The sequence below is a fragment of the Mesoplodon mirus genome (assembly GCF_964341445.2).
Source record: "Mesoplodon mirus genome assembly, chromosome: 17".
Lineage (NCBI taxonomy): Eukaryota > Metazoa > Chordata > Mammalia > Artiodactyla > Ziphiidae > Mesoplodon > Mesoplodon mirus.
In genome coordinates, this window is record NC_138993.1 from 47,026,701 (window position 1) to 47,052,288 (window position 25,588).

Genomic DNA, 25,588 nt, shown 5'->3' on the forward strand with positions numbered 1-25,588 from the left:
ATATTGGGGAAGCCATGAACATTTTGTGGATAGAATTCAAAGATCAGTTGTTGTTTCTCATTGCAATAAAAACTAAAATGAATAATTATAGGAGTCTTTGACTTTCGTACCAGTGATAATCTTGTTGATAGAGATTGGAATATACAAGCATTGCTTGGCTTAATACATCAGAGTGTAATGAGCAAACTTTTCACCATCGTATATATGTAAAGACTGCTGCTGTAAATATTGTTATGAAAACCTGTTGTTATTTAGTGTTTTATCTGGTGCTTTTGTTCAAGTGAGCTCTCCCATTTCTGAGAACAGAATTCCATGTTGATGTCTCTCCTGCAGTTATTTCTCAGCACTGCAGAATATGCCATGCTGCTTGGAGTTTAATTCACCATAGCTAAGAGCATTTCTTATGGGTTAACATCTCTGTTGTTTCCTGTCTAATTGCTGATTTTCACCTTTTAACAGGTAAAATTCTCCCTGTTTGTCCAGCCCAAAGTACGTTGCAGTGAATATTCCTTAAGAGCAAAAAGAGTCCATTCTAGGCCCTTATATTGCTATTTTTAAAGTAGTATGTGATTTATGAGAAAGTCGTATGAAAACTAAAAACCCAGCTAGCATAAAGACTCATCTAGTCAAGTTGGGGGCCTGGGCTAACAATAGTTGGAGATTTCTGATTATACTTTAACTTTGTAAGAAATGTGACCTCTTAAGATTACTATGCTGAGTTAGGATATCAAACATAAACTTGTTAACATGTGAATAATATTGACTTAGTTCAAATAAGATGTTCACATTAAGAGGATAAAACGAGAAGTCTGAGTCAACAAAGTAAAATGTGACAGGTTATATTAGCAAAACAAGTGGGAGGAAGTTACCTGAGATTGTCAGCCTGTACCCTTGTCATCTGTTCCTCACTCTGGAACTGCTTTTGCAGCTCTAATGTTTCCTCAGCATTTTCACGGGTCAACTTAAATTAGAAGAGTAACTATAATCACAAAGTCAGAATGATTTGAGGCAGATTTTCTCCTACTGTGTAAACAACATGAGAATAGATGAGTCCTTTAGAATTATCATTTGAGGGGGGTGGTGGTGGTGGGATGAATTGGGAGATTGGGATTGACGTATATACACTAATATGTATAAAATAGATAACTAATAAGAACCTGCTGTATAAAAAAATAAAAAATAAGTATATGTGGTTAAAAAGAATTGTCATTTGGTTCATAGAAGTGTCATTTTATTAAACTTAGTATCCTCAAATTTCTAGGAGATAAGTACTTAACTGTTCAGTATAGGGGAGGAATAATAGTGCTAAAAGTAACTTTCAAGTGCCATATAATGAATAAGAAGAGCAGGTGAAATCTAAAAGCTAAGTCTTTCATTTCCTGTTTGGAGTTAGCATTGACCTCAGAATTAACCACAGTGTCCTGAATCCAGAAAAAGGCAAACTTTGCAGTTTAATTTTTTTGAAACAAATTCTTTTCAAGATAAATATCACATTCCAAATGACTTATCAAGAATATATTTCAGTAATGAAGTCTAGTGTGTCTCACAGTTTAACATACAAATAAGTATGGATTTCACATACGTTTTATGCATTTATATTTATAAGACAATTTACCCCAGGGAGTACAGGGCATTTTCATGTCAGTAAATTGTTGAATTAACAAATTTTTGAGTTTATTACTTCACATCCATGATGATGGCTATCATCAAAGAGACAATGATAAGTCTTGATAAGGATGTGGAGAACTTACCACCCTCGTAATTGCTGGTGAGAATGTGCAACCACATTGAAAAGCAGTTTGGCAGTTCCTCAAAAAGTTAAAACTGGAGTGACCATATGACCTAGCTGTTCTTTTATACATACATAAAATTAATGCCTGGACTTCCAGAAAGTTAAAGACACAAGCTGACATTCACCTTAAAGCCTTGGTATGAATTAAATAATGTGTAGCAATATGCTTGAATGGAACTTCCACCAATCTGATTGTGAGATGCTTTTACTAAAGATAAGAGTACCAAGAGTGAAGTAGCCTGTAGCAAGTATCTAATGCCTATTTTCTCTGGTTATACTTTGAATGTTATTGTCACTTACAAGAGTGAAATGACCTTTAAAACACATTTGAAAGTTTATCTGAACTCAGAAATGTCAATTAAGAGTACTATGTAATAGTGGAAAGATCATTCCTGTAGACTCAAACCTAGCTGAATTTGAGACCCCACCTGAAATTTACCAGCACCTTCTTCCTGGTTAAAGAAATTAATCTCTGAACCTCTGGTTCTTCATCTGCAAAATACCTAATAGAGCTGTCGTAAGGATTAAATGAGATACTGTGAATAAAACAGACTATGCTCTCTGCTTCCCGCCCTGCACATACTCTTGTTTCTACTTCCGAGAGCACTTTCCACCCCGTACCTCAGCCTGCTGCGCACACACAAACACACTCCTGCACAAGCTGAGTTAAGTCTTCTTCCTGTAGGTTCCCATCGAACCTAGGGATTACCTTGTTGAAGCACTTACCATATTCTATTGAATTTTCACATGTATTTGCCTCTCTTCCCGAGAAAACTAAGTTCTTTTTTTTTTTGCCACGCCACGCGGCTTGTGGGATCTCAGTTCCCCAACCAGGGTCTCAGTTCCCGGAACAGGGACTGAACCCTGGGCCACAGGCAGTGAAAGCGCCGATCCTAACCACTAGACCACCAGGGAACTCCCGAAAACTAAGTTCTTTAAGGGAGAAGAAAAAAAAGAAAACCTATTTTGTCTTCCATTGTATACATATTTGCCTGGCATGGTGTCTAGCTCAATAAATATTTGAAAAACTGAATTTTAGGAACATCTAGCATTATACTGGGTTCATAATAGCTCCCTGAAAAGGTGTAATATGTCTTTGTTTGCTTTTCTGTTAGAACACAGTCAACTTGAAGCATTTTCAACTCTATAATATGCAGTGATTTATATGTTAAATGGAAATGAAGAGAATGTTTCTTATCTGTGTTGTAATAGACTGCTTATCTTTTTATATTTATCTTTGTAATTTGTACATTGTGTTTTCTTGTAATATTCAATATATATATTTACGAACTTAAAAATTTATTTTACAAATATCTCAAGAAGATGCAGGTTAATGTGCATATTTCATGCCATTCTTCTCCATCTGCTATTATTTAGACTTAGATGAAATAGCAAGTTTGGAAACAATGCTGTAGATTTAAGAAGGCCTATGAAATATATGGAAATTATGTCATTTTAAGCAATATAACTGAAATTTGTTCTTACCATTTTTTATTTTAAATGTCTTACAAAATAATAATAATCATAGAGAGGTAATAACTATTTTTGGATGGAAGGAATGAAAAGAAGGGAGGAGTAGAGGAAGTTTAATTGGTACGTTTTGTTTCCTGGACTTAACGTGTTTCCATACATATGCCTCTCTAAATTATTTACAAAAGCTTTGCCGAATAAATAAAAGTTATTAACTGCATAATAATATGGGGATATAGAAAAAAGTAGAAGTAATGTTTATGTTTCTATAAATCGAGATTTCTTTAGTGTTTCATAATTTTCTTCTTTCAGGTACAGAGAACTACAACTTAGTACAGAAAGCAAAGTAACAGAATTTCTCCATCAAAGTAAAATAAAATCTTTTGAAAGTGAGCGTGCTCAGCTTCTACAAGAGGAGACTGCAAGAAATCTCACACAGTGTCAGTTGGAATGTGAAAAATATCAGAAAAAATTGGAGGTACATATACAAGCTTTTCTTTTAAAATTAACACAGACTGTAAGCTCCATAAGTACAAGGTCTGTATCATATTGAGCTTTGTAAATAATATTTGTGTTATGTATGAGAACAAGCCTGAGTCCTTAAGTTTTAAAGATCTCTTATCAAGAGGACATATCTTCCTCTTTTAGATAAAGAGGTGGAAAGAAGGAATGGACCATTTCTAAGAAAAGAAATGCAAATTGCCATAGGTCTGTTTGTTGTTTTTAAAATACTGGCAAAAGTACCCTTAAATGGGAAATCTCATTTAACTAGAAAATGGAGGGCTTCCCTGGTGGCGCAGTGGTTAGGAATCCTCCTGCCAATGCAGGGGACAGGGTTCGAGCCCTGTTCCAGGAAGATTCCACATGCCGCAGAGCAGCTAAGCCCGCAAGCCACAACTACTGAGCCCGTGTGCCACAACTACTGAAGCCCACATGCCTATAGCCCGTGCTCCACAAGAGAAGCCACTGCAATGAGAAGCTTGTGCACAGCAATGAAGAGTAGCCCCACTCCCTGCAACTAGTAAAAGCCCGCGTGCAGCAACGAAGACCCAATGCAGCCAAAAATAAATAAATTTATTTTAAAAATAATAAAAAAATAAAAACACTGAATGAGGGACTTCCTTCGTGGTCCATGCTAAGACTCCATGCTTCCAATGCAGGGGACCCAGGTTCGATCCCTGGTCAGGGAACTAGGTCCCACATGCCGCAACTTAAGATCCCACATGCTGCAACTAAGCGTGGGACTTCCCTGGCGTTCCAGTGGTTAAGACTTCACCTTCCAATGCACTGGGTGTGGGTTCCATCCCTGGTTGTGGAGCTAAGATCCCACACGCCTCATGGCCAAAAAATCAAAATGTAAGACAGAAGCAATATTGTAACAAATTCAATAAAGACTTTAAAAATGGTCCACATCAATAAAATCTTTTAAAAATAAATAAATAAAATAATAATAAAAATTAAAAACATGGAATGAAAGGTGCAGTAATATCATTAAAAATAAAAATTAAAAACATGGAAATATCATTAACATGATTAATTAGCTAATGATGTAAGTATTCATTACAACAATCTTTCAGAAATTTCATTTCTGAAGAGTACTATGTTAAGTAAAACTAACAAAATAGGGCCTCAGAAAATAAAGCCTTAGGGAAAAACATAAAAACAATGTTAAATAATGCATATTTAAAGAAATGTAAGTAAAAATTGTAGATGATGCTTACTTCTAAACAAAGCAGTGTTCAGCATTTAAAACTTCTTCAGGTACCTTCTTTGGGAAACTGCTGCAGTCATAATCTGCTACTGCTGACTCTTCCACACATTTTAGATTAGATTAGCTCTGATTTTGTATTCATCTTTTGCAAATTTTTCATGGTTTAATTTTATAATTTCTAGCAATTTCTTTTTCTTTTCACATTGGATGGCTGTGCCTAAGGATGTGTTTGGGATGGGGGGGTGGGGTTATATTTAGGAAGGTAGAGAAGCCCTTCCCCTCTCTCTGTACTGAAACAAACATTTCACTAACCAGTACTTCACAACATACAGTGCTGATATTTTCTAAACCATTCTATTCTATTATTTTTAGCTGGTTGGAGTTTAAATTGATTTCACGACCTCCTAAAGGCTGTGACTTTAGGAGGTCTATGGGAAAGTGGTATGAAAACCACTTTCCCATAGACCTACCCACTTGGTCTGTGGATGCAGGTGATTAATAATTATTGTGTTCTCTTGTGTAAAGGTCTTACATGGAAAAACAACTTTGTAAAAAATATTATGATTCTAAAAACTTTGGTTGATGAAACTGAGGCTGTAGGGGAGTTTCTTTACAGCTTCTCCTTTGTTAAGCTAGGATCTTTGAGAGGACAAGGACTATTTATTTATTACTGTGTCACCGGTTCCTAACACAGCGCCTCACTCATGGTGGATGCTCAATAAGTATTTAATGAGTGAGTGACTGGTTTGATGAAAGCTAATATAATACCATTGTTTGAATCCATTTTTCTGATAGTAGACGGTATCTTGGACAATTTTATTTATAATGAATTTAGAGAGAAATAATTTTGTGAAAGGTAGAAATTGCTATAATTATGTACTTTTCAGTGGCTTTTACCCAGTATTCTCACTGATTTATAACTTGGGAACAATTTGTTTTATTTTTTCTTAATTATCAATTGCCAAAAGCTTTCAAAACACTGGCTTTATATTTTTGTCTCTTTTTAAAGCAATTATTGACCTATACTTTTGTATTTTCATTCATTTTATATATGTGTTTGCTATATAATTTTATATAATTTTGTATTATCATTCTATTATTTAAAGGAAGGGGATATCCACTATGAAAGCTTGATATTTAACGGATTCCTAAAAGCAGTTGACCTATTTTTTGCATTCGAGTTTAAACTCAAATGTTCATAGACTGGTTTTTTCCTAAAGAATCTTTAATGTAATAGCCTTCCATAGGTCCAATAATCAAGTTCTTCAATGGCTTTTCAGAAACTATAATAAATTTTTTCATAGCAGCCACCCAGACAAATCCATAATAAAGGAGAATTCACTACCATGGGGTACTGAGATATTGGAAGGTACCCCAAATCAAGTTTCTGACAATCTCTTCTCTATGTTATGAATGAGAATTTTAAATTGTACCTCTCAATTTAATACTACTTTTAAGTCTCTTCTTAAAATAGTATTTTATGAAATATCTCATCTTCAACATTTTGATTCTTTATCTCTTTAGATATCCATTTCTGCCGTTTTTCTTTGTGTGGTATTTTTATTGGAGAAAGTGGGGTACAGATGAAAGGTATCAGCTGTGCTGTAGGAATTGCCATTTAACACTATCCTTACTGATCCTCTCTTTGACAGGGAATTCAGCCACCAGATTCTTAATGAATTACCCAATGTAGTGAACTCTCTGAAAGTTCCAGATTGTTAAACTGTGTGGTGATTTTGTTATAATAAATTCTCTAGAAAACATTTCCAGCCAGCAAGAATGAATAATGCTAAAACAGGAATTTTCTTTTTCTGACCCAATCAGGGACACTAGAAATCATCCTACAGATATTATTCCCGTGTTATTCTTTCTCCGCCCTTCAAAGGAATGTATTTGGAGGGTGGGAATGATGTTTAGTTTATCTAGGGTTGGGGGAGGGGAGGTTTATTTATTTATTTGTTTGGCCGCACCGTTCAGCATGCGGGAGCTTAGTTCCCCAACCAGGGATCAAACCCGTGCCCTCTGCACTGGGAGCACGGAGTCTTAACCACTGGACCACCAGGGAAGTCCCTGGGGGGGAGTTCTGATGGAAATAATTGAAGAAAATGAGATGGAATAGATTAAAAGAATATTAAATCAAAATTTCTGCTTGTTAAAAACTGTAAATAGATCTTCCACATCTTCTTTCTCGCCATCACAGGAAGCACACAATCGCATACATTTGTTAAGGTGAACTTTGTCATTAGAAAAACTAATAGAGAATTCAGAATAATTAAAGCAGTACATCTCATTTCTACAAACCATTTAATTCAAAGTTCTCATAGTTGTATTTCCTGCAGTGGTAATAATATTTTTCAGCACTTTTACTATGTTCTAGGCACTCTGCTAAGCACTGTGAGTTTATCCTCTCATGTAATCCTTCCAGCAATATTCTGAGGTAGGCATAGAGAGAATAATTACCTAAGATCACAATGAATAAGTGTCAAAGCCAGGACTGAAATCCAGATCTTTCTGTCTCCAAACCATATTCTTAGCATAATATTCTACTGCTTCTCAGGAAATACTACATTACTTACGTTGTGTTAGGAAGTAAGTGTAATACCACCCCATAATTTAGTCTGTACTAGTAAGTAAACTTTCTAGATAGTTGGAATTTAATGTAAGCATTAGAACATTCCTTTGTTACTAGAAATGTCTCCTGTTTTAGTGAATTCATTATTGTCACCCTAGTGATTCCTTCAATGAGTTACCATAGGAAAATACAAGATTTTTTGTTCTTACATAAAATAACTCCAATTTCCATGTCTTTTATATCTCTTTTTAATAATTTTTTAGCCTTTCTTTCTATACAAAGGCATTTTCTGATACTGCCCCGAGTAGCACTTCACATTTACATTTTGATTTGCTGCTTTGAATTTTTCATTGTTCAGTAAACCAAAAATCTTATTAAAACCATGGTAAGAGTAAATGAAGTAGGACTTCCCTGGTGGCGCAGTGGTTAAGAATCCGCCTGCCAGTGCAGGGGACACAGGTTCGAGCCCTGGTCCGGGAAGATCCCATATGCCATGGGGCAACTAAGCCTGTATGCCACAACTACTGAGCCTGCGCTCTAAAGCCCGCAAGCTACAACTGCTGAGCCCATGTGCCACAACTACTGAAGCCTGCACACCTAAAGCCCACGCTCCGCAACAAGAGAAGCCACTGCAATGAGAAGCCCACGCACCGCAGCGAAGAGTAGCCCCTACTCACTGCAACTAGAGAAAGCCTGCGCACAGCAGCAAAGACCCAATGCAGACATACATACATACATACATACATACATAAATTTTAAAAAAGATTAAATGAAATAATCTCTGGTGGAAAACTGAAGGACTCACTATGAGTGTATAATTTTTACACACAGCTCTGTAAGCCTTTCTCAAATACCTGTGGTCACCAGATAAATAACCTCCATCTAGGTGAGGAGTATAGCATTATTGAATTTTTTGAATTCTAGTAAGCAAATGCTAATGTTACTCCTATAACTATTACTGTTTTAAATTTTTTTCAATTTATATAATAAAGTGCTTCATAATTTTCGTTTAAAAACAAATTAATTATTTTCCTCAGAAATAAATGTATTTTACCTCCTCAGTCATCTTAATTGAGCTACTTTCTCTTCATGTCTAAATCATTAAAAAAAAATTTTTGTATCATGTTTTTTTTGTCTTAACTGTCAACCTATTTAATTTTGCCTTTGCAATTTTTTTTCTTCCACTCTTAGGTTTTAACTAAAGAATTTTATAGTCTCCAAGCCTCTTCTGAAAAACGTATTACCGAACTTCAAGCACAGAACTCTGAACATCAGGCAAGGCTAGACATTTATGAGAAACTGGAAAAAGAGCTTGATGAAATAATAATGCAAACTGCAGAAAGTAAGTCTCCCACCACTCCACACACAGCTTTTTTTTCTGGCAGCACAAGGAACCTGATATTGTTTCTAAAACTGCTTTGCTATATTTCTTTGAAATATAACTTGTAACATTTTTTTTGAAAGAATACTTGACATTTTAAAAATTAGTTAACTTTGGACTTCCCTGGTTGCGCAGTGGTTTAGAGTCTGCCTGTCAGTGCAGGGGACACGGGTTCAAGCCCTGGTCTGGGAAGATACCACACGCCACAGAGCAACTAAGCCCGTGCACCACAACTACTGAGCCTGCACTCTAGAGCCCGCGAGCCACAACTGCTGAAGCCCACGTGCCACAACTACTGAAGCTCACGCTCCTAGAGCCCTTGCTCCGCAACAAGAGAAGCCACCGCAATGAGAAGCCCGTGCATCGCGACAAAGAATAGCCTCACTCACCGCAGCTAGAGGAAGCCTATGCACAGCAACGAAGACCCAAAACAGCCTAATTAATTAATTAATTAATTTTTTAATTAGTTAACTTAAATTCTAGTAGTTGAGGTCAAAAAAATATATATGGTTAACTATGATCGATTTTATCTTTTCACTTATTTACCTCACTCATTCAGCAATAAAGTGATTACATATGCCAAGGTTTTATCTTTTCATTTATTTAGCTCATTCATTAAACAATTATTAAGTGAATACATATGCCAGGATCTGGGGATATGGAGTTCATGCAATAATTCTTGCTTATAGGTATTCCTAGTCTAGTCTACTGGGAGAGACAAACATATTAACAGATAATTAAAGTGCTATTAGCAAGAGAGAGGCAGTTCTTCGTGTAAATTCAGAAGAGATCTTGAGTTAATTCCATGTTGGAGGTGAGGAATCCCTGAGAGGGGAGATGACATTTGAATGAGGGACAGATAGAAATTGAAGGACAGATAGAAATTCATTGCATACACCGTGTTATAGGCTTTGACTTTAATTTCTACTTCTTTTTTTTCCTCTTATTTTCTGTCTTCCAGTGTTGTCCCTGACTCCAAGGGAATATTCTAAATTAACATTTCACCATTGACTGTGATGTTTGCTACAGTACATTATTTCTGTTCAGAAGTCAGAAATAATAGTGGCATTCTTATAAAAATGGGTTTAAACTTCAATTGAAGTTGAGGTTGACTTTATTTGGGGCACCTTTTCTCGTAAAGACTGTATTGTGTTGATAGCCCAGTTTAAGAAAAACTTTTGTTTTATTCCTGTCATTGCCTTTTTTTTTTAATTTCCAAGGCCAATGTCTGATAATTACGATAGTTTCCAAATTTCTCTTCAGTTTCTTCATGGAGTCTGAGTAATCTTTATAAAATATAGATTTGATCATACCATACACCTGCTTTAATGCCCCTATCAACTTTAAACAGCCTAAAGTCAAATTCCTTAGCATGTCTTTTTATGATTAGACTTATCTTTGTACTTTTTTATGCCTTGCCATTCCCTATCATATTGCATTATTTTGAAAGTTCCATACTTCTTTATATCTATAGTTTTGCAGATATCCCTCTGTCTAAACAAAGTAAGTGTAGAAGAGTACTTCCTCAATCTGATAAAAGATATCTACAAAAAACGTGCAGCTAATATTTTACCTAATGATGAAATATCAAATGCTTTCCCTTTAAAGGAGAGAACCAGGCAAGGATTTCTATTTTCATAACTTACATTAAACATTGTATTTGAACTCCTAGCCCGTGAACTAAGGCAAGAAAGGAAAAATAAGTATACAGATCGGAAAGGAACAGGAAGACTGTATTTTCAGATTACAAAACAATCACTAACACTGATAAGTAAATTTAACAGGCTGTAATAATTACACAGAAATATACTAGAAGCTCGGACTTCCCTGGCGGTGCAGTGGTTAAGAATCCACCTGCCAGTGCAAGGGACGTGGGTTCAATCCCTGGTCGGGGAACTGAGATCCCACATGCTGCAGAGCAACTAAGCCTGTGCGCCACAACTACTGAGCCTGCGCTCTAGAGCCTGCGAGCCTTGACTACTGAGCCCGCGCACCACAACTACTGAAGCCTTCACACCCTAGAGGCTACACACTGAAACTACTGAGCCTGCATGCTGCAACTACTGAAGCCCACGCACATGGAGCCCATGCTCTGCAACAAGAGAAGCCACTGCAATGAGAAGCTTGCGCACTGCAACAAAGAGTAGCCCCCGCTTGCTGCAACGAGAGAAAGCCCCTGCGCAGCTACAAAGACCCAACGCAGCCAAAAATAAATAAAATTAAAATATATATATATATATATATATATATATATATATATATATACACATACACACACACACTAGAAGCAAACAATTGGAAATTTTTTTTAACATCTTTCTTGGAGTATAATTGCTTTACAATAGTGTGTTAGTTTCTGCTTTATAACAAAGTGAATCAGCTATACATATACATATGTTCCCTTATCTCTTCCCTCTTGCTTCTCCCTCCCACCCTCCCTATCCCACCCCTCTAGGTGGTCACAAAGCACCAAGCTGATCTCCCTGTGCTATGTGGCTGCTTCCCACTAGCTAGCTATTTTACATTTGGTAGTATATATAAATCCATGCCATGCTCTCACTTTATCCCACCTTACCCTTCCCCCTCCCCATGTCCTCAAGTACATTCTGTACGTCTGTGTCTTTATCCCTGTCCTGCCCCTAGGTTCTTTTTTTTTTTTTACATCTTTATTGGTGTATAATTGCTTTACAATGGTGTGTTAGTTTCTGCTTTATAACAAAGTGAATCAGTTATGCATATACCTCTGTTCCCATATCTCTTCCCTCTTGCATCTCCCTCCCTCCCACCTCCCTATCCCACCCCTCTAGGTGGTCACAAAGCACGAGCTGTTCTCCCTGTGCTATGCGGCTGCTTCCCACTAGCTATCTATTTTACATTTGGTAGTGTATATATGTTCATGCCACTCTCTCACTTTGTCACAGCTTACCCTTCCCCCTCCCCATATCCTCAAGTCCATTCTCTAGTAGGTCTGTTTCTTTATTCCTGTCTTACCCCTAGGTTCTTCATGACATTTTTTTTTCTTAAATTCCATATATATGTGTTAGCATATGGTATATGTCTTTCTCTTTCTGACTTACTTCACTCTGTATGACAGACTCTAGGTCCATCCACCTCATTACAAATAGCTCAAATTTGTTTCCTTTTATGGCTGAGTAATATACCATGTTCTTGGTTTGGAAGAATCAACATTGTGAAAATGACTCTACTACCCAAAGCAATCTACAGATTCAACACAATCCCTATCAAACTACCACTGACATTTTTCACAGAACTAGAACAAAAAATTTCACAATTTGTATGGAAACACAAAAGACTCCGAATAGCCAAAGCAATCCTGAGAACGAAAAATGGAGCTGGAGGAATCAGGCTCCCTGACTTCAGACTATACTACAAAGCTACAGTAATCAAGACAGTATGGTACTGCCACAAAAACAGAAATATAGATCAATGGAACAGGATAGAAAGCCCAGAGATAAACCCACGCACATATGGTCACCTTATCTTTGATAAAGGAGGCAGGAATGTACAGTGGAGAAAGGACAGCCTCTTCAATAAGTGGTGCTGGGAAAGCTATCTGTTTTTTCTATCTGTTCACATTGGAAATTAGAATATTCGTATCCTTGTTTAACGAATACTTAACTGATTAAACAAAATTTGTAAGATGTAAGTGCAAAACATTCTTTTTTAGTACTATAGTGTGTACAATATTCAAAGGATTATCATCTAATTCAGCTCATTTCAGCTGAGATGAAGATGGTTAGGCTTCATTTGTTAAGGTGTAACCATGGCAAATTACAGCATCCTGTTTACACTTGAATTGCTTTTTGTAATCAAATAAGTTTAATATTTGTATATTTGAGGGATTTCGTTTTCAAAGATTGTCATCAAATTGTTAAAAGTACAGGTATTGTCTAGAAGCTAAATAAATATTTTTTTAATATCAGACTTCTAATTGTCAAATTGAGGGACCTACTCTCCATCCTCATCCTACTTGTAACCTCTGCTGGGCATTTGTCACATTTCTCAAAACTCTTCTCTTGCTTAAGTCACCTGCCTTTGTTTCTTCTCTGTCGCCTTTGTTGTCTCTCCTTTTATCTAACTCTTTCTGGTTCCCAGGTTTGTTTTCTTTTCCCCCTCATTCTCTTCAATTCTTACTTACCTACTTTCTGGATAATTTTATCCCTTTCCACAATTTCAGTTACTGGCCACAGGCTAGTGATTCCACAGGTCTGTATGGAATTCTTGCAGTCATTGAAGATGTAACATTATTTATATTTTCCCTTCCTTCCCTAAAATATATTAATTTTCTTGTATTCTCAATCTGTTAGTAAAGTTATTTATTATCTAATTACCCAGCTAGCTTTTGTCAACCTTGATTCCAACCTCATCCTATCTAGTGTCTCATCTCACCTCCATACCTACTCATTTGTCTAGAATCCAGGTTCTTTTCTCTGTCCTCCATTGCTATTATGGACCAAGTCACAACTGGATTATTACTATAACCTGTAAGGAGTTCTCTGTGCTACCAATCTAGGTCACCCTTTTCACATTATTGGAATTTTTTTTCCTATAATATCAGCATCAACAACAAAAATCTATTGGTCATGTCACTTACCTGTACTAATCTCTTTTAATTTCTTGTTGTCTGTAGAATAAAATCCCGAGTCTTTAGCCTAGCAAACAAGACTTTAGTCCCATTCACAGTTGGAACTTGGCCTCCCTTTCTACTACTATTGTTTTCCAGACTAACTTCAGCCACTTTTCTCACAATTACTAAACTTCACAGCTCTGTGCCTTTACACATTGCAGTTCCTTCCTGCACGTTCTCTGTGAATGTCATTCTCCCCATACCTTCGTAATGCCTCTAGCTTGGGAAAAATAGTGGTACTAAGACACGTTCATATCTCTTTACTACCATTTGCCATTTTGTGTAGGGCATTGTTTCTGTAATTAAATCACCACTAGAATAGTTCGCCCATGAGTTATTAATCCAGTAAGTATTAAACTCAAATTTAAGTTGTCCATCAATATCTGATGGGTTTTTGAGATGTTAGCTAAATTTACCCCTCTTTCTTCTGACTTTAGAACTATTTAAGAGAAACAAGCATCAGATAGGTATCTAAATGCCTGCTCTAGTTCTGATAGAGCTGGATTGGAGAAGCCAACTTGGATCTGAGCAATGATAGCTGTTACTATCAGCAATGGCACATAGCATCTCTTGCTTACACGTGTCCCTCATAACTACTGATCCTACCTCTGAAAACTGATCTTGGTTCACTGTGAATAGGGTCAAAATTGAAAAAAAAAAAACACTTATGAATATTCCTGAAATGTTTACTGTACTACAGAAGGATCAAACAACAAATAAGTGCATATTACAGTGATAGGCCTGCAAATAGCTTCACTTACTAATGTAAAATATTTGGCTTTATTTTAAACCTGAAACATTTCTGAAAGTAGTTTTCTCTTTTTGACAGTAAAATACTGGTTATTGATGAATAATGTTATAAAAATTGTTATATGTCATGAACTGCTTTAAATTGAGCTGGAAACCTTTAGTTTTTATAGCCTTTGATTAAATATTTTTTCATCTCAACTTACAGTAAATTGTCATCGCATTTAAATGTTTTAACCATAAAACATTAACCTGTTAGTTAAAATTCCTTTGGGGGAGTGGTGTGACAATAGCAAAATTTAGAAGTAAATGGTGTTACTGAGTTTTCTGTAAATTTTTTTAAAAGGCCATCAATAGATTCTTAGGACTGTACATTTTCTTCACAGAGTAGCCTACTTAAATGCATAATTTCATTATTGCAAGTTAGGATAAAGTTGTTCTTCTGATAAAATAATGAACATCTTTCCTAATTAAAAATAGTCATTTCTCTTATCAAGAAGAGAAATAATGAAATTGAGTTTATCATTACTTTTTCATAAGTACATAACATACATTTCATTGCAGAAAGCCTTTGAACCTCAGAATAAATAACATCTGTATTATGCTTTATAACAAGAAAACTTAACGTGTCATATGATGCAGTCCCTTACACCTTTTAAAAATAGATGGAACAAATCCAAGCAAGCATATACTTTATAAAATAACTGTGCTGCTGCTTACAAATGGTCTGCTTGAGGTTATGCATTAACGCTTTTAAATGTTCTTATGCTCCTTAATTCCTTATTATGACCTCTTTTATTTTCACTTCTGCCATACTTTTTAAGAAAAAATATATTTCACATTGTACACTTCAATATTTTCCAGTTGAAAATGAAGATGAGGCTGAAAGGATTATTTTTTCTTATGGCTATGGTGCTAATGTTCCCACAACAGCCAAAAGACGACTAAAGCAAAGGTAAAATCAATATATATTCATTTCACTTATCTATTCAAGCTAAATGTAATTACATTGTGCTTTTTGATAATGTACTGAGTGGAGTGACAAAATAAAGTTACTTTATTCTTAGTATGCGTAAATATTAAATTGCTCACAAACACAGTAAGTAATAATCATGCATTTCATGTATTTTTAAGTGAGTTTAATGTTTGGTAGAATGTAAGTGTACATTAGAATTTTCCTAGAATTAGATTCAGTGATAATGATACCATTTTAAATTTATTTTCATCTTAATTTCAGGTGAGTTACAAATGCTTTTTTGTACCAACAATTTTCAGGTTAAAATTAATGAATTATGCCTCCTTTTTTTTCACTTGTTTTTTATTCACCTGTCTACATTCCTTGATGTATAATTGAGAGAGAGAAAAAGAAAGAGATTGGGAGAGAGAGATAGAGCTAGCATATATACTGTGATTGAAAGTATAAAACACTTTGTGAAGACCAAGAAAATTTTTAGAAGATCTGCTAGTTATTTGTTGCGATACTATTTAAAGTATACTAAGAGAAAAATTGTACCTATATTAATTGGTTTTCTAGTGACCTAACTCCTAACTCCTTTCTCCCACCTGAATTCATCTTGCTTTGCAGAAAGAGCCCTGCTTGCTACCATAACAAATCTAAATGTTTCTTTCAGACTTCTAAGCCCTTCCATGTGGCCCTACCTCTCCAGCCTTATTTACCTCTCTACCCCAAATGAGGGTAGTGTATCTCTCTGCCTATAATGTCAGTTTTCCACATACCACACAACAGAGCATTTGTCTTATCTCACTAGCTCTCATTTTCAATATTGTTTCCCCAGCTAGATGGAAAGTTCCTCAAGGTCAGCAACTACATCTTATTCTTGTTTATTCTCCACTGTCCCTATCTAGCATGGTGCAAGATACCTAGTAGAATTGTCTCTTCATCTAAGTATTTGAGGATTCAGAGCTGCTATCTGCTATTTTTACATGAATAGATTTAAACGTTTAGAGACATTACACACTAAGTAAGAAAAACAATTCATCTTAATTCTAATACTTTTGTAGAAACTTTGGCTCGGAGGGTAACGGCTCTTTACAGCTATCTAAAGTGATGTAAGATATAGACCATTTTATGAGAAGTAACAACAGGATGCTTAGAATTTATGTTGCTTACTGGTTACACTGAGCAGATCAAGGGTAGAAGACTACCAGATATCAAATTGTAGTTGGAATGGTTAATTCTGTTTAGTGAAGATGCAAGTATTTCTAAATTATGTATTACTTGAAAAAATCAGTTATAGTCCCATTCCATTCCCATTCTCCCCTGAGTCCCTTCTAAGGGTGACCTAGGATAATTTCTGATTTTCAGCATATCTCTGTTTTTGAGCATTATGTTGCCAAGGGAGGAATAGAAATGTAGTTTTGTGGGCAAGCGACTTTTTTATCAGTGGCAAATGATTGGTAAAATGCTAAAAATGGAAATTTGAAGGAGGAAGTCCATTCTCTTCTCTATTTTATCATCTAATTCCTTCAAAAGAATCTTGGTCACAAGAAGAAAAAAGAATTTTTCTGTTGTAAGCTTTCTTTCTTTAGCCCCCAAATGCTGAGTTCTTCTAAAATTGAAAGCAATTATTACTATTATCTTACTATTTTTTTAAGAATTTCCAAAACAGATGTTGATTTCTTAATATTGAGATTGAAGAATTAAGGAACCACAACTGATTCATATTCTGAATAATCTTAACTGTCCAAATATTTCTAAAGATTTTATCACTGAGCTATCTATGTGCCTTGAACAAGTGCCTAATGGGCATGCTATTAATATCTCCTACCAGCTGGTGCCAGGCATTCTTCTCATGATGAACCAGAGGGTTATTTTGAGGAAGTGCTTCTGAGGTCATCTAAACTGAGTGAAGGGAAAGTAAGTCTAGATAGCCAAAGAGGACATTTATGCATTCCTTTGCACATTCATTCAACAACTTTCATTGAGTGCCTACTGTATGCACAAAATCAGCCAATGGCAAAGAAGATCCCTGTTTAGGGTCTGATGCATTTCTGAAGTTTGCAAAGTCCATATTTGATTTCTTAATGGATATTTGTAAAGAAGTCAATGGCTTTGTGCTCTAAGTTTAATTTATTTAAGATGAAAGCAATATAACCTTCAAGAGAATCTATATTTAATTTGTCACATTTGAAATTAAAGCAATGGAAGCTTAAGGTGAATTAAAGAATAACAGTCATAATGGCAAATGAAATATTTGCATAATAAAGTTTTCATTATACATCAGCACATTTCAAAATATATTAAAATTTCAAAGGAACTTATTTCTCATCTACTACACAGTATATCCCATTCATACTAAATTTGATTTAAAATTTCATATATTCAACAACCAGAATTAAATATTTTAGGGTAACACTTAATTGGAGGGGTTTCTGATTATAAAAATAATATATGTTTATTTTAGAATATTAGGAAAATTACCAGTAATACTACTGTCCAAAGATAGCCATTCAAAAATGTATACAGATACATATATTTTCTTACGTATTTAGGGTATTATTGTATGTAACTTAGAAGTTTAATTTTTCATCTTATAATTTCACCCTGAACATTTTCTTATATCATTGAATATTCTTCAAAAAGGTAATTTTTAATGGTTATTCACAACTTTAATTTTTAAGCCTTCTGTTTTTGAGTGCCATATTGCTATTAGTAAATTGGATAGCCACTGAAAATTTTCACTAGTTACCTATTGCCACCCAATGTATATTATGAAATTAAAATGAGAAAATGAATGCGAAGAAGTTCACCACACAGTGAGTGCCTGGCGTAGAGTAGGTGTCCAATAAAAGTTTGTTATGTCAATTAATGTTTCTTAACGTAAATAGATCACACAGTTGATTTTAGAGGTAAAGCCAATGTTCCAGAAACTTTAATGAGGCACGAGGTGAGTTTTCATTTAAAACAATTTTGTTTTAAAATTTTAATGAGACCTCTTGAAATAATTAGTGGAAACAACCCCTGGACATGAAACTAGTTTTGAGATTCACTTTCTTTGATATTAATCAGTTTTTTAAGACATAGACCATAATTCCAGTTTCCAATAAAGAAGTAGCAAAACTAATTTTTCAAAATTAGTCTGAAAAATAACTTCCAAAAGTGTATCTTAAACACATTATAATTGTTAAATAAGGTTACTCACATTTTGAATTTTCAATAGAGATATGAACAGTAACTAAATATTGTGTTAAGCTTTCTGGGACAAAGTTGTGGAAAGTTAAAAGGGCATATACAGTGAAAGTCACTTAAAATAAAAAAGGCTTTTCTTGACTAAACTTGAAAATCTGAAGTAATGTTTTTGTTTTGGTAGTGATTGTTTTGAAAATAGCAAACAAGATTTTCTAGTTGCATGTTTTGGTTATGCTCTTTAACCTGTAACACTAAATGGGTAACACCCAGGCACTAACGTGGTCTTAGTGTGTGCTTCTCTGTTTGTTTTGGCAGATCTGTATGTGGAGACTTTTCTGAAGGGTTTTAAACCTTTCAAATTGCAAGATTTACTGCATACTATTGATCTTTGTTTTAGTTTCTGTCTAGTTTTATAAAGAGCTTTAAGTTGAAACTTTCACAGTAGACTAATCTTTATAATAAAGGAAAAAATAAAGCAGAGGAAGCTTTTAGTTTCCTAGCAAACTTTTGTGCATAATGATATATTTTGTTTTCATCTCCTTTATTCTCACATGTGTGAGTTCTCATTTTCTCCTTAGAGAAAGTTTATTTCATTTGGGTTGGTTTTAGAAACCTTTAAAAAGTTATTGCTAATCTACTCATGATCAACTTGAAAGTTTAAACCTACAGAAAAACTACAAAAAGACTCATATAACTATAGGTAATCATAATACACCACTATTTAGTCCTCAGTAACTGCCAAGAAAGCAGTCAGGGCAGGGAGCAACCTTATGCTTTCTGAAGCTGAAATCGTTCTGGCCCATGTGCCCTTTTTTTGAACCATGCCATGCTAATTGAGACAGGACTCTGACCTCTTAAAACTGAAAAAGAGCAAAAAGCCAAATGTTATTTCAGACCAAGTAACTAATTAGCAGGTAACTAAGTACCTACACTTATTTATTTGGAGTTTTGGTAATACTAAGAGAACCATCCAATATTGAAGGACTCAGGACAGAGCATCAGTCCTCCACTGTGCTTTAATATCTCAGATATAAATGGAGGTCAGCCATGTTCACACTGCCTGGGCTATGCTACTATGAAATTGTATGTGATAATCAGAAGTACTGACTGCCATCGACAAATCCAAGAGGATAACTTTTATTTTGAGTCAAGAGGTGCTGAGAGAGCTAAGAGGTAACCCTTGGGGAAATAATTTTCCCAGATAAGAGGTGAAATTTTAGTTTAAAATTCAAATACAAAACTATACTCTTGTGGTATTAGTTTCTAGTTGATGTAAAACTTAATGTTGGTGCAGGTAAAAATCACACAGCAGTTATATAATTACAAAGAAGAATTGTATGCTGTATCTACTTTAGTGTCCCAACAGAGAGCCTGTAAAAGCAGTGCTTTCTTGAGGAGTTCAGTACTAAATAAATAAATAAATAACCAACCAAACAAACAAACTTTAGCAGGAGTCATTTTCCCTAACTGTATCCATGGTTACTCATTATAAAAAAACTCACTAAAGATTTGTTTTCATAGTATGTACATTGTCGTTAAGGAGACATAAACTCAGCTAGTTGAGCAATTCTTCTTTTGTCTTGCTTTGAATTTCAGTTAAACTAAACTCTCCTCCTTTCTTCTGACTTCTGATATCCCAGATTTCTAAACAGAATCCACGTATAGCACCAAATCACTCAGCACAACAATGTGCCACATTTAAAGGTTTAGGAGGTTGAAATATGGAAGCGGTGAATTAGTATCTGTGACATTTGCCTTCTTCCCTTATAAACTTTATGCTCTTTTTTATCACTAGTTCAATGCTTAGATGCTGAGCATTAGTTGTACTTTAACATTGAGACTCTGCAACCTTGGAATATGGTTTGTAGCAATTTGAGCAAAATTCTAGCATTTGAGCAAAATTTACTTAAAATCAATCAGGAAGGATTTAGTAAGTGCCCCCTCTGTTCAGCACACACCACAGAGGGTAAGTCTTCATTTAAATTGTATCTGTTGGGGGAGAAAAGATGAACACCTGAAAGACTATCAAGAAATATCTAAAACCATATAATTTAGCACTGTATTGTGTGCCAGCCTATGTCAGTCAGAGGAATAGAGATCAGTGAAGGCTGGCCTGGTCAGAAATGGAGGAAGTGGACCTCGGAGGGAGCCTTCCAGAAAAATCTGGGCTCCCAGTCAGTGGAATAACCTGTCTTCTCCAGACTGGAGGACCAACAGAAGTACAGTGGAAGGAATATACAAAACATGTTTATGGGACATTAAGCAGAGTAGACATCAATGGAAAATAGGTTGGTTCTGTTGAGATTTTGGGAGGTCGTGATACTTTTAGGTAATTTAGATGTAGAATAGAGTTAACCACGTTGGTAAGATTTGAAGTGAATGGTAAAAGTACATAAACATCAATTCATTAAGTAAGAAATACAAATGTCTGACAAATGTAGAGATGTTTAACCTCACAAATTTAATTTAAAATAAGATTCTATTGTTTATATGTAAAGTTAGCAAAACTTTTAAAGATTGATGTTGCCCAGTGTTGGCTAGGGCATAAAGAAAGAGGAGGTCTTGTATAAAGTTCGTTCACTGAACAGTTTATTACTGAACAGAGTATTATTGTATCAGGTATTATCCAAGGCACTTAGAATATGTTAGAAAACAAATTTTTAAAAAATTTCTGTCATTAGAGAACTTTCATTCTAGTTCATAGGAATTTAAATTTGTACAGCCTCTCAAGAGGAATATCTGAAAATTCATAATGCACATGTGCTAGGACCCAATCATTGCATTTCCTAAGGAAATCACCATATGAGAAGTGCAAAAATGTGTGTATGCAATTATTCAGAACTTTCTATAGACAAGGCACTGTTGTAAATTCTCTAATTGGACTGTCTTGTAATTGTTGAGTTATAAGAGTTCTTTAAACTGCAAACATCTTAAAAATCAATAAAGGAAGAAAGTAGATTAGTGGTTCCCTAGGGCTGAACAGGGAGGATGGGGAGTGATGCTAAGGGGTACAAATTTTGGGGGGGTGGGAGTAATGAAAATATTCTAAAACTAAATTATAGCAATAGTTGCACAACTCTAAATATACTAAAAACCATTGAATTGTACAGTTTAAATGGGTAGGATTTATGGTATTATAAGTCACATATCAAGAAAATTTTATATCAATAAAGCTGTTTTTTGTAAAAAATGACTGACAGAAAATGGGGACTGTGTCTTTTCCATCTCTGACTCCAACTTATTATTAAGGCAAAATTTTATGCCAGTTGAAAGGATAGGAATTTAGATATGAGCATATCTAAATAAGCTACCCAATTCACTGTGTAACAAAAGAACTCATCTTTTTCATTTGGAATAACAGGTTCTTAGAAATAGATGTATAGGGTGACATTTAGCATTTTTTTTCAGAGTTTTGTATGAAGTCCTTTATCTGATGTTAGGAAATATTTGAAATACAATGGAATTATTTCTGTCCTATAATTTCATTTAGAACAAAAATATTTTACTTCTTGTCATTGTAAAACATCTGTCTTCTCAGTTTCTACAGATTTTGCAATTCAGAGATTAATGGGTTAACTCACATAGAATATGAAAATGTGATAAATATTAAATTTTTAAGTTTCTGGAATTGCAGAGAGGGGCTTTGGAGCAACATCTGTTCTCAACATTATTAGCAGTTTTTTAAAGAATTATGCCCCAGTGGTTAGTAGGGATGATTTTATGATTCTTATAGCTGAACCTTTTTTTCTTAATTATGTCTTAAAAGTAGAATTGGGACATTTTACATTTAATGTGATTTTAAATACTAAAGATTACACTCAATACAGTAAGTTGTGATCATGTTGTGATGATCACAGTGTGATCTTTTAGTGGTTTCTTTTAATACAGAATCGTTGCCTTTACTGTTAGACATCTGTCTCCACTTTTCAGACATCTTTTCCATCTCTTTTTTCAATAGAAAATCTATTCAGTTGTGTTTTGTATTATAAAATGCATTATGTTGTCTGAGGAAAACACTGATGCTTTTCAAAGTACAAGGTTATTACTGTTTCAACTAATTGCCTTATTTGTTTGTAAATGGTAAATTTTTATAAAAATGAAGAAAAGCTGTGAATTGCTTTCTTGCGGTCTTTTCAAGTAAGTATCATAATGTAACTTTCCACTTTTGTAGCAAGGGCTAGAAACTATTACTGTGGTAATCAGTATATCACAGTTACATTATTATGCAGATTTTTAATGTTACTTTCAAAATTTTTGTTGTTGGGATATTGGTCTTCCACTGTTGACACCTGAAAATATTATTTGACTCCATATTTTTCCTGTTAATATTTAAGTATTATTAGGAAATGGTTAGTTTTCAAGTACACAAACACATTTTGAGTATTTGAGATAGTATTCCTCTTTTGTAAGCATTAATTTTCTTATTCCATTCTCCTAGTGTCCACTTGGCAAGAAGAGTGCTTCAGTTAGAAAAACGAAACTCGATGGTTCTAAAAGACCTGGAACATCAAAAGAACCAAGTAACACAGCTTTCACAAGAGGTAAATAACCTAAACAAAAGAAATACATATAAAGAACCACGGTGTTCATTTTAATTCCTTGTTACTCCTTTATGTATTTTCTGAGCAGTTTTAAAATAACCTGTTCGCTAGTACAACATGATTTTACAATCTATGAAACTAACTTAATGGTAAAGCCTTATAAAACAACTTAAAGTGTATGGCAAAACCTAAGATCAAAAGAGAGATTAAATGCCCAGACTAAATATAAATGCAGACTAGACAGACAAAGCTTTGATTTCTGCAAATATCAACTGGCAAAACAAGTTTGGCAAATTTTGGTAGCATTTTAAGTTTTTAACTAAAACCTCATTTTTAAAATAGATTTCTTTTTGACTTCTTTGATGAAAAATCACTTATCTGTTAAACACACTTGACTTGGTATACACTTAAGCTCTCACAGTCTTTGGTGTATGATAGTTCCCAAATTATACTTACTTTTTAAAAATCAGATTCATAATTATTTTTCTTAGCATTCTGTTGTATCATTTAAAGAATATATATACATTTTACATAGTATTTCCAATCATCTTCTTACTTAATCAATATCTAATTACATTTTATATGCTTCTAAAATTCAAGTAATGAAACAATTCAAACCAAAGATGCTAGCTCCCTAGGGTTTCTTTTATTTCCTGAACTTCAGCATAACAAGTTTCTCTATGTTAATATTTTGAATCTTATAATAAGGGGACTTTAAAGGCATATATTAAAAATTATTAATACGTACCATGTATCCTGCATTTGTTTTCCTACAGACCTATTCACATTTGTCTATTTGGTGCCTTCTATTTAATGTGCTTTTAATAGTGTAACATTAGAAGGATCGTTATGCTCAAATTTCAAAAGACAAGAAATTATCATGTGACTCCAGTACCTGACTCAGAGTTAATGCTCAAGGTGGAAGCAGTGTTGTGCTGGCCACTGTTAACAACAGGCTGTCCAGTCAGGGGTGTGAGGGATGGTTCTAATTTGTAGTGTTTACTTATATCTGTGGCATAAATATTCCCACCATGACTAACTTCAGGCCTCCAACATAACATTACTAAACATGGAGTAGAGAAAAGATGCTCAGTAGCAAACATGATTTTTCCACCGCATAGATACTGTACAATAAACATGTAAACTGAAGAGCATAGATAATAGTAAAATTAAAATTGTTGAGTTTTTGAGTATTTGGGGTTTTTTAATAAAATTTGTTTTATTAAAAATCTAAATAATTTTTAATAATAGTGATGTTTAACAACCAGCTCACAAAATTCCAAAAACTTTACCAGCCATCTCTCACAAAGTGCTACAAGCCAGCTCCACCACTGGCTTGGAACTGAGTGGAAGGAACCATGGAAGGATATATAAATAAGTGAATTACTAAAGAAACAAATGAACCTCTGTTTGTTAATATATTCTAGATCCCTCGTGTTTGTTTTAATTTCAGAATAACCTATCAAAAATATTTCTCTTAAAAATATTAACATTCCTATAAACTTATACATATGTCTTTATATTGCTTTTCTTAAAAACCATCTTCCTGATTACTTCAGTTAATGAAACAAGAATTCCCAAGTGGGACACACTCCTATACAAATTGTAAGGGAGAAGCATAAGACATTAAATTAAGTGTTCTGGTAATGAAGTATAATTAACTTTGTGTGAAGTAATTTTTTAGAAAGCTGTTGGCTTATTAGAAAAAGATGTAAATATTGAAATATCTGTGATATGAAATGGTATGATACCTGGAATTTGCTTTAAAATGTTCCATAAAAAGGTGAGGGGAGCTCAATAGATAAAACAAGAATCTCAAAATGTTGATAATGATTGAAGCTTGGTGACAGGTACATACAGATTCATTATTCAGTTCTGTACTTTGGTGTATGTTTGAAATTTTTTTATAAGACATATGGAGAATCAGTACCCTAAATTAAAAGGTCTGTGCTGGGCCTCCCTGGTGGCGCAGTGGTTGAGAGTCCGCCTGCCGATGCAGGGGATACGGGTTCGTGCCCCGGTCTGGGAGGATCCCATATGCCGCGGAGCGGCTGGGCCCGTGAGCCATGGCCGCTGGGCCTGCGCATCCGGAGCCTGTGCTCCGCAACGGGAGAGGCCACAACAGTGAGAGGCCCGCATACCGCAAAAAGAAAAAAAAAAAAAAAAAAGGTCTGTGCTGACTGTAGCATATAATTTTTCCCTTGAGATTGAAAAAAAAGCGTTATAATTTGTAATATTCCATGGATTTTACTTTTGTCTGCCTCACAAAAATTGCTTAAATCGGAAAACAATGACATAAACTAATTAGCTGAAAGATGGTGGTATTAGATTGCTTCTATACCAATAGACTATTCATGATAGATGGTGAAAAAAACAGAGAAGGAAAGTTTTTCAGGATCTGTATTTTTTTTGAGCAGGTTATATATTTAAACTAGCTTGGAGTTTTTGAGAATAATACAAAGATGAAACTCAAATGACTGATATTAGAATTAACAATAATTTATATGCTCTTCAAAATATGTCTGAGATTATACATAAATGAATTGCCAAAATCAAAGTGCTAAAAAATATTCAAA

The 25,588-nt window shown here is 34.6% G+C and overlaps 1 protein-coding gene across 3 annotated transcripts in view; it reads left to right on the forward strand.

Annotated features, from left to right (window-relative positions):
- PIBF1 (progesterone immunomodulatory binding factor 1) overlaps nt 1-25,588 on the forward strand; it is a 202,973-nt gene that overhangs the window by 107,130 nt on the left and 70,255 nt on the right. For all 3 annotated transcript variants that reach the window (XM_082601927.1, XM_082601928.1, XM_082601929.1), the window contains exons 11-14: nt 3,575-3,740; nt 8,737-8,887; nt 15,186-15,276; nt 22,910-23,012. In XM_082601927.1, the coding sequence (XP_082458053.1) occupies nt 3,575-3,740; nt 8,737-8,887; nt 15,186-15,276; nt 22,910-23,012 (511 nt within the window). The remainder of the gene's footprint in view (nt 1-3,574; nt 3,741-8,736; nt 8,888-15,185; nt 15,277-22,909; nt 23,013-25,588) is intronic.